The following is a 14,215-nucleotide window of genomic DNA, read 5'->3' on the forward strand; positions in this document are numbered from 1 at the left end:
AAAGAGTTTAGCTCCAACCCCAATTAAACACACCAGAACCAGATAATCAAGCTCTTATAGGCATACTAGAAACTTAGGCAGGTGTGTTGAGGCAAGCTTGAGCTAAACTCTGCAGGACACCGGCCCTCCAGGACCGAGTTTGGGCACTCCTGGTTTGAACACACCTTATTCAATAGTTTTTCTTTATTTTTATTTTCAACATTGTAAATTAATACGGAAGTCTTTGAAATTATGACAGAAGAAATGTGTAATTATGTAGTCAACAAAAACGTGTTAAATAACCCAGAATACGTTTTATATTTTCGATTCTTCAAAGTAGCCACCTTTTTCTTTGATGACAGCTTTGCACATTCTTGGCATTCTCTCAGTTAGCCTCATTAGGCAGTCACCTGGAATGGTTTTCCAACTAACTTGAAGGAGTTCCAAGAAGGGTTGAGTACTTGTTGGCTGTTTTTCCTTCACACTCTGGTCCAACTCATACCAAAACATCTCAATTGGATTTAGATTGTAGGATTGTGGAGGCCAGGTCATCTGATTAAGCTCTCCATCACTCTCCTTCTTGGACAAATAGCTCTTACATAACATAGAGGTGTGTTTGGGGTCATTTTCCTGTTGGAAAACAAATGATGGCCCCACTAAGTACAAACCAGATGGGATGGCATGTCGCTGCAAAACGCTGTGGTAACCATGTTGGTTAAGTGTGCCCTCAGTTTTGACTCAAATTTGACTGTGTCATCAGCAACGCACCATCACACCTCTTCTTCCATGCTTCAGAGTGGGAACCACATATTCAGGAACCGGCCGTTCACCCTCTCTACGTCTAACAAAGACACAGCAGTTAGAACCAAAAATCTCAAATTTGCACTCATCAGACCAAAGGACAGTTTGGTGTCAGAATGGGAAAAGTTGCCAATCTATCGGAATGTGATCTAATGACGCTTCCTTGTGTTTCCTGGACCAAACAAGTCCCTACTGCTTGTTGTTCTTCCAAAGTAATGGTTTCTTTGCTGCAATTCTACCATGAAGGCCTGACTCTGTCTACTCTGAACTGTGAATGTTGAAATATGACTTGAACTCCAAGAAGCATTCATGTGGGCTGTAATCTGGGGTGCTGTCAATAGGCAGTTTCTGAGGCTGGTAATTCTAATAAACATATCCTCTGCAGCAGAGGTAGCTCTCGGTCTTCCTTTTCTGGGATGGTCCTTATGAGAGCCAATTTCATTTGATGTTTTTGGTGACTGCACTTGGAGATACATTCAAAGACCTTGATTTCTCAAAGTAATGATGGACTGTCTTTTCTCTTTACTTAACTGTTTTTTTTACCATAATATGAATTTGTACAATATTTGTACAAATTCTTGAGGAAAACCAGCAACCCTCTGTTATACAGCTGAAGATGGGCAGCCGCTAAAACAACAACGCAACGGCAATGCAACTCTTTCAAAGGGGTATGATGATTTTCCATAGACTCTGTGCGTGTATATACATTATACCATAGATAGATAGAATCATGTCATTTAATAAAAATAATAAACAGTTTAACTGTTACATAATATTTATTTTGAACAACTGGACAAGCTCATAGAACTATACAACAGCAGAGAGAGGTCGTTCTTTCTTCACCCACTGAATCTTGATTTGATTAGGTCTGGTCAGTCCACAGGACTTAGGTCTCCCTGATTAGCTTTGTGAGCTTCTGGACCTTTGTCTTGGTAGACATGTCAACATACTTATCACCAATGCTCACGATCATGCCCCCAAGGATAGAGGAATCAGACTGTGGGAAGGAGGAAGAGAAACACATTAAACATCTGTATTACATTGCAATAAATATAACAAACCTCTTTGATAAAAACAATCATTTATTTTGTGTGGTCAATTTCACAAGGATGAGCAGACGACAAAACAGATACGAGCAAATGACATTAAAAAGACAAGGTCCTTTTCAAAAGGTTTCACCTAATTCTAACTCAATATGAACATTTTAGCACTCTTTCTGTTATGATATATTAGAAATGAAGCAAGGAAGTGAAGATTTTAAACTTTAGTGAAAAATAAAATCAAAACATTAGGCTGACCCAAGTACTAGGGCTGCACGATTAATCGAATACGACTGTCATGCGCATTTTGATAGTAATGCCGGTTCTGTAATCAGCAGGAAATCATCATCACGTGCTTTCAGATGGAGCAGCATTTACTACACAAAGCCGTAGTTCACTGATAAGTTACGCAGAAAAAAAAAAAATATATATTTGCAGACGATTTTATTGCGCGATTCTGAAATCGAAGAAATCATTTGCGATAATGACAGCTGTTTGCATAGCTTCTCAGTGAACCACGGCTCTGTGAAGTAAATGCTGCTCCATCTGAAAGCATGTGAAAATACCACATTTAATAACATTTTTACTCCAAACTCACTTCATGTCAGTCAAGTGTTTGAAATAAATCCTTCTGTGAGATGAGGCTTCTTACACAGAATAAGGCATGCAACATATTTCATAGTATTTAAGCAGTGATAAAGGCATTGAATTATAAATATACTTTATTTTAATGAAAATTATAATAAGAAGAACTCAGATAAACAGTATATTGCCATAGTCGTGTTTATTAGTCACGTTGAATCAATGAAAGCAGTTGAATGTTCTGTTTATTCAGCTGCAGCTATAGGCATTTTCTTGGTTTCTTCTGCGAGGCGTATTTGGAGTTTCAGCGCGAGAGCGCCCTCTGGCCTTTGGATGGAGATTTACTGCTGATCACAGAACCGTGCTTCACTGAAAGATACGCATGACAATCGCAGCTTCTGTCGAATCGCGATCTCGTTCGATTTATCATGCAGCCCTACTAAGTACCTTCTTAAAATAAGTTTATTTTAAAATAATCACTAAAATGAAGCCCAACATGCTCTCCAACCTTGGTCTCAAGCTTGATGGTCTCTCCCTTTGCCAGGAAACCATTCAGTGCCATCTTCAGCTCTGCAAGATTAGCTTCATCCAGAGGCTGTTCAACAAGGTTTAATTCAAAACTTGAATGAAAAAACCCATTCGAAACTTTCCATGCAGATCAGAAATCTTTTAAAACAAAACAAAAAAACATGTACAAACATACATGTATGCATACACTGCTTACCTGTGCGGTGGTGACCGAGCATGTGACCTCTCCTCTGTGGGCACTCATCATTTTGCCAAAGGCTGTGATGACATCAGGGGTAAAGGTCAAGCGGCCATTTTCTGCTAGGACATCTGTAAACAAAAATAATTAAATATGCATATACAATACACTTTCAAACCCATAAAATACTCTGAATTTTCTAAGTACAACTATTATCAATTTCGATATTCATTTTTATATAGGTCACGCTTCTACAAACTTTTCACTTAACATGTGCAAACTCTACTTGCACATTTATTTTAATCACCCCATAGTTCTCACTGAATCAACCTGGGATACAGAGAGAATAATGGCTGGTCAGAAAACTCACTGATGAGGTTGATGGTGATGGGGGAGAGTTTTGCCTTGGTCAAAGCATCAATGAAAGTCTTCTGTTTGACACTGCGCTTCACATGGGGGTTCATCACGATACTTGACAGCTTAGGATTCTTAATCAGGCTCTAGGAAGTGGGAAAATGAAAGATAAGCAAGAACTATTGAAGCATCGTGTAAAACAAGCACAAACAAAGAGAGGGAAATCCAAAGTGAAACTCACAAATATATGTCCAAGCTCCTGTTCAACCTTATCAAGGCTCTTCTGCTTGCTGGCAGCAGAGAACAGGGCAGTAGCATAACGTCCCTCCACCCCATAGACCTGGATAGGGGGCTGAAGAAACGTACTATGGTAAGAATGCAGCCTGGTGTGCAAAAAACGCTTACACTATTACGGAGTGATTAAATAAACACATTAAAAAAAATCAAAGACATCTGAAAGTTTATAAGTACTTTGGCATCATGTCACAGTTTCTACAGCAAATGCATCAGAATTAAAATGTGCAGTTGAATCAACACCAAAATAAATTAAATACTATTACACAAAGAAATCTCTGTGCATTTCACAAAATACTGTATAGTTACTATAAATGTCAGTACTGCAGAATTACACTTATACGGAGTAAAATGTTTTCAGAATATGTCATAGTAACTTTTTTCCCTGGTATATAATGTTACTTAAAATGAATTACTTTTATTTTTTATTTTTTTTACCTTGGCAAGTTTTGCTACTGGTCGGATCACAGAGGTGCTAAACTGACGCACCTGCACAGAGATGAAGAAAATAACATGCATGAAGATTTATCAAACATGACAGACACGACCTGGTTATAAATATAAATTCTAAGCTTTTGATTTCAGCAGTGTCACTTATTGCGTTTCAAAACTGCATCATAGGACTTCTATAGCGTTCTCACTTCTTATAGGTTTTAAAACGTATGTCCAATCTCATTTTCAGTGTTTAATCAAATAATGAGCATATTTGGAGCACAGATTCATCAGGTCCTTATATAAATAAATTTAGCTAATGCAACTCAAGATGGGAGACGCTAATGAACATATTAACTATATAGTGGATTGCTAGGCTCTCACAAGAGCACACGGTTTGGATGACTGTAATGTTTCATGTCGCAGCTGAGACACTGAGTGTCAAGGCCTCGTTCAGTTATCAGACAAATCATGTTGGTTCCAAAGATCAAATAATTTAAGTTTCAAAAGATTACATAGATTTAACTACACCAAGCCAAACATCTCGTGGTTTTCCATACAAACACCAAGGTTCATCAGAATGTCATACCTGCAGCCCCACTCCAAGCGCTGCCATTTTCTCCTGCGACTGTGTAGGTCAAAAGCACTGCGCAGTGCGCATGCGTCAAACTCTCGGAAGAAATACGCAGAGCTGGCCTCATGCATTGTGGGAAATGTGGTTAGTCATATCAGTGGAAAATTACTCGGAAAGATTAGATTTTTTGTCTCGTCTGAATCAATTTGATTACTTTTAAATCTTTGTTTCTCATTTCCATTTTAAACCTCAGCAGTAATATGACCAAACTGATTGGATAGTTGGCAGGGCTGTTGCAGTCTGACCTTTAGCTTGCTGTTAGATATCATAGGATGTTAAGCTAGCTGTCAGAACCAACCAGTGTAGTGTTATGTAATAATCTGCCCTATGATTCACAAGGAATTAGTGCCTGAAGTCAGAGCTGGTATAGTTTCAAATGGCAGAGCCATGGATTGGAAAGTGATGCGGCACATATGTGTATGTGTTGCGTAGGTTATGCACACAAAAAAGCCAGGCAGTGATTATTATTATTGGACACTGAGTGTCAAGGCCTCGTTCAGTTATCAGACAAATCATGTTGGTTCCAAAGATCAAATAATTTAAGTTTCAAAAGATTACATAGATTTAACTACACCAAGCCAAACATCTCGTGGTTTTCCATACAAACACCAAGGTTCATCAGAATGTCATACCTGCAGCCCCACTCCAAGCGCTGCCATTTTCTCCTGCGACTGTGTAGGTCAAAAGCACTGCGCAGTGCGCATGCGTCAAACTCTCGGAAGAAATACGCAGAGCTGGCCTCATGCATTGTGGGAAATGTGGTTAGTCATATCAGTGGAAAATTACTCGGAAAGATTAGATTTTTTGTCTCGTCTGAATCAACGTGTGTAAAGCGTCTTGAGTTCAGTTCTTATGTAGCATTCATCTTAAATCTGGTGGTCAGTCCAAAATCAAATCAATTTATTTTTACCGAACCTGATATACTGGTATTACAGAGGCTTGGACGCATACTTAAAGATCACAGTTCTCAACTTCCAATCTTGTGTTTATTATTGTAAAGCGACCAAGGTCATTGCTGACTGCAGGCAGAATGTCTTTCTGAAAAAAAAAATTCATTCATATTGGCATTACCTCACCTCGGCTGATTTGGAATAACACCTTTATCTTACATGACTGCAATTGAATTGCACTGCACTTTTTCATCTGTTCATTGTGTGTGAAGACAGATGCAGCTCAGCCCATGAGCAAGAAGCTCAGCTGTATATGACATCATGTCAAAAAATGATCTTGATCCTTTCACCCAGATACAGACTATTGATAAAGATATAGCATAACCAATGAGTAATTGTGTTTATTTTTGTGTTTTATTTCAGCTTTAATGTGTAGGTGGACCCTTCGGTTGCACCTGTGGATCTGTTAATTGACTAGAATTCTATTTATTTACTTTACTAATTCCTGATGACAGAAAGGCTGTAAAATATATTGCTATGTTGGATGAAATGATAGCATGCATACACTAAAACTAAAGTAAACGAACTTAGTAAAGAACATTCTTAATGAGCATTATAACAAAGAACCTTATTGTGCATTTCCAGATTGTTCTTTTGACTGCAAAATCTAAGAGGCTTAGAATTAGCCTTTCTCACAATCTCTATGAGTCCTGAAGTTTTGATCGTGGCTAAAGAGGTAGTAGTAAATTTCTAGTAGTTTCCATTATTTAGTAAGGGACTACAAGAAGTAATAAATCATGAAACAAAGGCTCGTTTAGAATAGACTCTGCTGGGAGATGTGGTGGGCGTGGCGTAATATGCTAATTTCCCCACAAATGGCTATGACACGTTTACACACCAAATATACCAGGGCGTTTACAGCGGAAGATAAGAGTGGTTGGACGTTTATAAAAGGCGCGTGTGGGGTACCATTCATTCCGAAGGAATGAAATCTTCAATTTCTGAACTTTGAAAAGACCTCTTCTGACAACTAACATATCCTGCATCCTTCCGCGTTGAAGCTGTCAGAAACTGATGTAGATGATCACTTCACTTGGAGCCGTTCGATCATCTATAAACACGCGCTGATCAGTTCTTGATTTCAACACTAACGGTATATCATGAAAATGGTAAGTTGTATCTCAAGTGTAACCATTGTATTAATCAAACAGGAATTTTGAATGTAATTAAACCAATGATCTTTGCAAACTTGGAATCGTAAACAGACTGTGTTTGTTGCGGCGTACAAATGCGCCGTATTTGAAGAATTTCAGTAGTGCAATAGGCTATAAATAATCAATACGTCTTGAATTAAATGGGTATAGTTCATTGAAAATTGAGCAAGGAGGCGTGGCATCATTCACCTTTATTGTTTAACATCTTTGAAAATGAATGATGATGGAGACGGTTAAAGTCGTACAGATTTTGAGGGTGAGTAATGACTGTCTTGGTCGCTACAAAAATATTACGGCATAAAGCATCGTTCTGTCCGGCGAGCGCTGCTTCTAGAAATTTCGCAGGAGTCGCAGTGGGTTGGTGTTGTAGCCTGTCACTCTGTAAAATTCCACGCCGAAAGAATCGACACAATTCCCAACACGATATGAGTGTCAATACGCAGCATAATAGGGCATTGTTTTTAATAGGGTCGATTTTGTCATTCATCCTTGAAGAACTAGTTCTCTTCAATATTTACTGTCATGTATGTTTGTTTATATTGCCACTTGTTACTAGAGCACGTTTGAGGTTGTAGTGAGGTGCTGCAAATGGAAATTTTCCATCTTGCCCACCCCAAGTCTCTTTCCTTTCCCCCCCTTGGCCAACCAGAGGATCCTTAAGGAGATTATCACGGTCTGGCTGGTTGTTAGGGATCTGATGGTTCATTCAAAAATGAATGTCATCATTCACTCACCCTTTTTGACTCTTTCTTGGATTTGTTAGTTAGGCAGAATATTTGTGACCGTCAAGGTCACCATTCACTTTCAATTGCATCGTTTTCTATACATCAAACTTAATGATTACCAAGACTTGCATTCTACCTTACACATCTTTTCGTGTTCCACTTAAAAAAGGTCATATGAGGTTTGGAAGGATGAGGGTCAGTAAATGAATTAGGTTAGCTGTCCCTTTAAGATCTAGCTGACTTTGTGTTTTGTCATTTGTGATGTGTTGTCAGTTATGCTAAGTTTATATCAATGCTGATGAGCAAATGCAACCTGATAACATCAGCACAAGCCCTGTCATACAATTAGTCTCATGGTATCATGGTTGTGCTTTGATACACAGATAAGGCCATGGTGGATTGTAATCATTATTTCTTAATGTGTATATACAGTAATTCTATGTCTCAATGCATATGCGCATATCTGAGAAAACTGTACAAGTGAAAACCTCATGAAGTACAGATAGGGCATAACTTACCTGTTTTATAAAAAGCTTGGGCCATGAAAAGGAATGTAAGGAGGAACGGTGGACTTTTTTCCAGCATGTGAATTTAACCTAGATTGGTGATAAGGGATTTTGTTTGGTAAGGGTTGGGCACTTGGCTCCCCATGTTGGACTATAATGTAAGAGGAACTGAGTTGGCATTGTTCTGACATCATGCATCAGATACATATGTGATATGCATATTGAGTGTGTTACAGGAGCAATTTCACAGTAATACCAAAAGGTGGCAGCAGTCACTGCTTATTTACATTTCTTGAGGATCTTTTTGTTTTGTTTATGGGCATAAGCATCTGGTCGTGTGTTTTACCTTTGATTACTTTTAAATCTTTGTTTCTCATTTCCATTTTAAACCTCAGCAGTAATATGACCAAACTGATTGGATAGTTGGCAGGGCTGTTGCAGTCTGACCTTTAGCTTGCTGTTAGATATCATAGGATGTTAAGCTAGCTGTCAGAACCAACCAGTGTAGTGTTATGTAATAATCTGCCCTATGATTCACAAGGAATTAGTGCCTGAAGTCAGAGCTGGTATAGTTTCAAATGGCAGAGCCATGGATTGGAAAGTGATGCGGCACATATGTGTATGTGTTGCGTAGGTTATGCACACAAAAAAGCCAGGCAGTGATTATTATTATTGGAGACCAAGATGTAATAACACATGTATATAATGTATAACACATGTATAATAACACGTGTAATAACACATTATTTAATAAGTTTATGTACAAAATAAATAAATACAAATCCAGTCAAACAAATGTAGCTAAATTCTTATACATGTTGAAAGTGAGGTTTAACAAATGTGGGATAAACAATTGTTTTAATAAAGATTGAAAGGAGAAATGGATTATTATGATAAATATTTGTTGTTATTATCATTTTGTTATCATATATTTGAATGAATGGACAAACGGTGAATTAAACAGTGTTTATATTTCTGTTATTAATTAAATAAATAAATTAATTAAGGATGCACTGATATTAAAATTCTAGGAGACCAAGATGTAATAACACATGTATATAATGTATAACACATGTATAATAACACATGTAATAACACATTATTTAATAAGTTTATGTACAAAATAAATAAATACAAATCCAGTCAAACAAATGTAGCTAAATTCTTATACATGTTGAAAGTGAGGTTTAACAAATGTGGGATAAACAATTGTTTTAATAAAGATTGAAAGGAGAAATGGATTATTATGATAAATATTTGTTGTTATTATCATTTTGTTATCATATATTTGAATGAATGGACAAACGGTGAATTAAACAGTGTTTATATTTCTGTTATTAATTAAATTAATTAATTAATTAAGGATGCACTGATATTAAAATTCTATATGAATTTAGCAAGCATGACATTATAATGGACAGTTATATTAATTTTGAGATTCGCTGAAGGTTGTATTTAACAGTTTTATTAGTGTTTTAAAATATTAAGTGAGGGAAAGTTAAGCGAAATGTAAAATAAGGGAAATGTGATTATGTGAATGCACAATTAAATAACCAATATTGTTGAATACCAATAAATCAGTAAAATGTTTCAAATCATCCAATTACTAATTTGGTACCAGCGTAAATATTGTGCATAATTTCTGTTTTCTGCCTTTGTAAATCTTTGTATATATTCCTCAACAGAATAACAACTGTAGCAATTATATAAATAAAATCTTTATCAAAATGCTATTTTCCTGTTTTGTGGTGATTATAGTCAGTGGCTAGTAATAATGAATGGGACGGGGAAAAGTCTTTTGATCCACACTTGATCTAATGCATGCCCTGTCTCTCTCTCTTTCTTTGTGTTTGCTGTCTTGCAGGAATGTAAACTCTTGCCATTTCTAGACCAGAAGCCAGAGACATCCTCCCCAAAATAACTCTTGTGCTTCATGAGAGCACCGTTGGATAACCAATCAAATCAAAACCAAACACAGACCAAATAGAAATTCAACTGAAAGATGGCGGATGCTTCAGTTTCCTTCTAGAAAGACAGCAAACCAAAGGAATAAGAGGTTTTTATTTTGCTTGCATCTTTGCCCAAATAAGCCAAAATTATTTCAGACAATTGCATTTTGAACTGTGATAGTAGTTTAAACATGTTAAAAACGGGACCAGCGATGGAGGCAGTGGATATTGCAGTTGTTGCACTTTATTTTGTCCTTGTGCTTGCCATTGGTCTCCTCTCCATGTGGAAGGCCAATCGTAGCACTGTCAGCGGCTACTTCCTGGCAGGTCGGAATATGAATTGGGTGGTGATCGGTGCCTCACTGTTTGTCAGCAACATCGGCAGCGAGCATTTCATTGGACTTGCTGGTTCTGGTGCAGCCAGTGGTTTTGCAGTGGGTGCCTGGGAGTTCAATGCCCTCCTTCTTCTGCAGCTGCTCGGTTGGGTGTTCGTCCCAGTCTACATCTACTCTGGAGTTTACACCATGCCAGAGTACCTCTCCAAGCGCTATGGAGGCAAGCGGCTAAAGGTTTACTTCGCAGCCCTCTCACTTCTACTGTACATCTTTACTAAACTCTCAGTGGACTTGTATGCAGGAGCTCTTTTCATCCAGGAGTCTCTTGGCTGGAACCTCTACCTGTCGATCATCTTGCTTATCTCCATGACCGCCTTGCTGACAGTAACCGGTGGACTGGCAGCTGTGATCTACACAGACACTCTGCAGGCCGTGCTCATGATTGGCGGTGCGTTAACCCTTACCATCATCAGCCTGGTCAAGGTAGGCGGTTTGGAAGGGGTGCGGGAAAAATACATGGAGGCGATCCCCAACGTCACAGCCATCCTGGCTAACAGCAACTTCAGCTTTCAGTACACAAACTCCTGCCGAATTCATCCCAAGCCAGATTCCCTCAAGCTCCTACGAGGGCCGCTTGATGAGGACATCCCTTGGCCAGGCTTCCTTTTGGGTCAAACACCCTCATCCATTTGGTACTGGTGTGCTGACCAGGTCATCGTCCAGAGAGTGTTAGCTGCCAAGAATATCGCCCATGCTAAAGGCTCCACACTTATGGCGGGAATGCTTAAGGTCCTTCCTATGTTCATCATCGTTATTCCAGGAATGATCTCCCGAATATTGTTCCCTGATGAGCTGGTATGCATCGGACCAGAGCACTGCATGGCTGTGTGTGGCAGTCAGGCTGGCTGTTCCAACATCGCCTACCCTCGGCTGGTCATGAACGTGATGCCGGTGGGTCTCAGAGGGTTGATGATGGCTGTGATGATCGCTGCCCTCATGAGTGACCTGGATTCGATTTTTAACAGCGCTAGCACCATCTTCACATTAGACATTTATAAAATGCTGCGTGTATGTGCCTCCTCCTGTGAGCTGGTGGTCGTTGGCAGGTTGTTTGTGATATTCATGGTGACTATCAGCATCGCTTGGGTGCCTGCCATTATTGAGATGCAAGGTGGCCAGATGTACTTGTACATTCAGGAAATGGCAGGATACCTCACGCCTCCCATTGCTGCCCTCTTTCTGCTTGGAGTCTTCTGGAAACGTTGCAATGAGACCGGCGCATTTTGGGGCAGCATGACTGGGTTCGTACTAGGCACCACCCGCCTCTTCCTTGGGTTTATATATCGTGAGCCAAAATGTGACCAGCAGGATGAACGCCCGGCTTTCATCACACATGTCCACTACATGTACATTGCCGCCGGGCTGTTTTGGATCTCCGGGCTGGTGGCTGTGTGTGTCAGTCTGTGCACATCACCCCTAGAAGAGGAGAAGATCAAGCGTACCACAATCTGGGGCTTGAAAGAACTTAAGCGCCTTCCTGTGACAGAACGAGAGGAGATGTACAAACTCACTAATGGCAGTGGCGACGGTGTTCTCAAGAAAGATGTTCCTGAAGACATCCAGAAGGAGAGATGTCTTGATGGGGCTGACATGAAACTCCTTATGCCCTCCTCTTGTGACCAAGATCCCATGACCCCCAGCACAGAGGCATCCACACCGATGGAGCTGTATGCCAATGGTCATGCAGACCTTGTAAAACAGAAGAATCAAGGCAAGTGTGATGAAGAGAGCTGCCTTCAAGTGTCTGACTGGATTTGTTGTCACAAAGAGAAAACGTCTGTTATCGAACCCAAAGTCATTGAAGTAGATGAAGGAGCTGTACTTGAAATGCTTTATGAACCTCCTAAGATCAAGATCTTACTTAACGTAGGCCTGGTATTCGTCTGTTCACTGGGTGTTTTCATGTTTGTGTACTTCTCCTTGTAATATGCTGATCTTGCAGTACCGTAAGGCCTGTGTGAAAGACAGCATATTTATATGAATTATTTGTTAATACAAGCCATTTAGGGTCTGTAATATTTACAGTGTGGTTTATCTTTCTTTTTATAACTTCCTTTTAGGGACTCTAAGCATTTTGAATCATACTGATATAAGTTATTTGTTCTTTGCCTTGGCTCTGTCACACCTCCTTGAAAATGTTCAACTCTTCTTTGTGGTATGTTGATGATCAAATGTGTTGTTGAAACGGTAGCTTTTTTTATAGTTGGTTGAGTTAAGCTAATGAGAATATACTATTTTTTTCCTTGGTGAATTTTGCCTTAACGTGTACACTCCTCCAAACCGAAAGGAGGTCAGTTTTTTGCCTCAAGTAATTTTTTTTCTCAACAGACCACTTATATACTAGTACTTAAATGTGTAAGGACTTTGTCTTTTGTATATACATTTGTAATTGTAAGCACACTCTTAGGAATACCAAATTTCTAAAACTTGACCTCACTTGTAAATTTGTCACCTGTGTAACTGGAATATTGTTTCCAAAGTTTTAATGTTAAATGGAAAATATGTAAATTATACATTTTAAGTTAGAAAAGGTGAGAAATGTATCATGATGTCAAAGTTTATAAAAACTTTTGCAAAAAAAAAAAAAACCATATCACTAAGGTGTTGTGCCGTCTGATTAAACCTGGCACCTTGATGTACATTCCCAAATACAAGTGTTTAGGTCCATTCATGTAAATTGTAACTGTAACTCTGTATGCAATTTGCTTTCATTTCTTTGTATTTATAGCTGATTTAATTGGACAAAAACAAAACACCAAAATGCCTTTTGTGTAGAGCATAAGCTGTAAAGACACTGCTTTGTCTTCATTTTGGGAATTTAACAGTTAACGTGAAAAGACTTCCACTACAAAACAACGCAACTATAAAACACAGACTGGTTATGTGGATGTTACTAAATGACCATCAGAACCGCCACAGGAAAGACTTGCTAGCTAGAGAACACAATCATTAATGTGTTAATAACTGATATCATAACTGATATTTTGATATCCCAAAACGGGTTATTAAGACTGGGATGTCCAATTTTGATTGCTGCGCAAAATAGTATCTTGTTCTTCTAGAAGAAGAAGAATTTGATTGTGGCTGCAGTAACAGGCATTGCCTGTTGTTGATCTGCTGTTGAATGCACTATTTGTTCAGACAAAGGGGAACTGCTGGATGGCCTTACTGAATATGAGATGTGCGTGAGGGATTTTCTAGATAGATGTAACTTCTTTTTTTAAGTACAAGTTCACAATGTTGTATTAAAACCTTGAAAAGCCCTTAATTGTAATGAAATTTGAATTCAGAAGTTATGTCAAAAGAGTTATATGGAGAGGTGCAACATTTTTTTTTTTATCATTCCAAATAAAATTAGATAGGGATAAAGTCATTGGAGGGCTATTGTTTTACATTGTAAATTAAATCTATGTAAATCACTGTGTATTTAAATCCATTTTTGTACAAATAATCTTTTTGTAAAAAAGGTACATAAATAAAAAAAATGTTCAATAGAGATTTGTTAATTTATATTTATTTTCCCCAAATTAATTAATTAATTAATTTTTGACTGGTTCTTGTGAATGTTACTGAAGTGATTCCTATTTCTTTGCAGCTATCAGCTCATCTTATTTTTATTTGTAGATTCATTCTCAATCTCAGAGTGAAAAATCACAGTCATATCACTGCTTAAGCTGAAATGAAATAACTTAAGGGTAAATTTACAAAGTTTAG

At 38.3% G+C, this 14,215-nt stretch overlaps 2 protein-coding genes across 3 annotated transcripts; one reads left to right on the forward strand and one right to left on the reverse strand.

Moving 5' to 3' along the window:
* Positions 1-1,537: 1,537 nt before the first annotated feature.
* On the reverse strand, positions 1,538-5,496 carry LOC107595838 (ATP synthase subunit O, mitochondrial-like). Of its 2 annotated transcripts, none has more exons than XM_016286413.1 (7): positions 5,455-5,496; positions 4,195-4,245; positions 3,704-3,814; positions 3,479-3,608; positions 3,127-3,239; positions 2,911-2,997; positions 1,538-1,777 (listed from the first exon to the last, which is right to left on the reverse strand). In XM_016286413.1, exons 1-7 carry the CDS (start codon positions 5,479-5,481, stop codon positions 1,667-1,669), a joined length of 630 nt encoding a protein of 209 aa, XP_016141899.1. In that variant the 5' UTR covers positions 5,482-5,496; the 3' UTR covers positions 1,538-1,666. The 2 variants fall into 2 exon arrangements, with proteins under 2 accessions (XP_016141899.1, XP_016141898.1); XM_016286412.1 differs by lacking the exon at positions 5,455-5,496 and adding an exon at positions 4,778-4,870.
* Positions 5,497-6,614: 1,118 nt separating this feature from the next.
* Positions 6,615-13,934, forward strand: LOC107595832 (sodium/myo-inositol cotransporter-like). The gene is made up of 2 exons (XM_016286404.1): positions 6,615-6,881; positions 10,022-13,934. Exon 2 carries the CDS (start codon positions 10,298-10,300, stop codon positions 12,425-12,427), a length of 2,130 nt encoding a protein of 709 aa, XP_016141890.1. The 5' UTR covers positions 6,615-6,881; positions 10,022-10,297; the 3' UTR covers positions 12,428-13,934.
* Positions 13,935-14,215: the final 281 nt, after the last annotated feature.

This window comes from Sinocyclocheilus grahami, unplaced genomic scaffold, assembly GCF_001515645.1.
Source record: "Sinocyclocheilus grahami isolate Dianchi unplaced genomic scaffold, SAMN03320097.WGS_v1.1 scaffold209.1, whole genome shotgun sequence".
Classification (NCBI taxonomy): Eukaryota; Metazoa; Chordata; class Actinopteri; order Cypriniformes; family Cyprinidae; genus Sinocyclocheilus; species Sinocyclocheilus grahami.

Coding starts and splice junctions, on each gene's coding strand:
- LOC107595832 (XM_016286404.1), top strand. CDS start 10,298: ATGTTAAAAACGGGACCAGCGATGGAGGCAGTGGATATTGCAGTTGTT.
- LOC107595838 (XM_016286413.1), bottom strand. CDS start 5,481: ATGGCAGCGCTTGGAGTGGGGCTGCAG. Junction 3,815..4,194: donor CAGTAGCAAAACTTGCCAAG/GTAAAAAAAATA, acceptor ACGTTTCTTCAG/CCCCCTATCCAGGTCTATGG. Junction 2,998..3,126: donor GCTCGGTCACCACCGCACAG/GTAAGCAGTGTA, acceptor CTTGTTGAACAG/CCTCTGGATGAAGCTAATCT.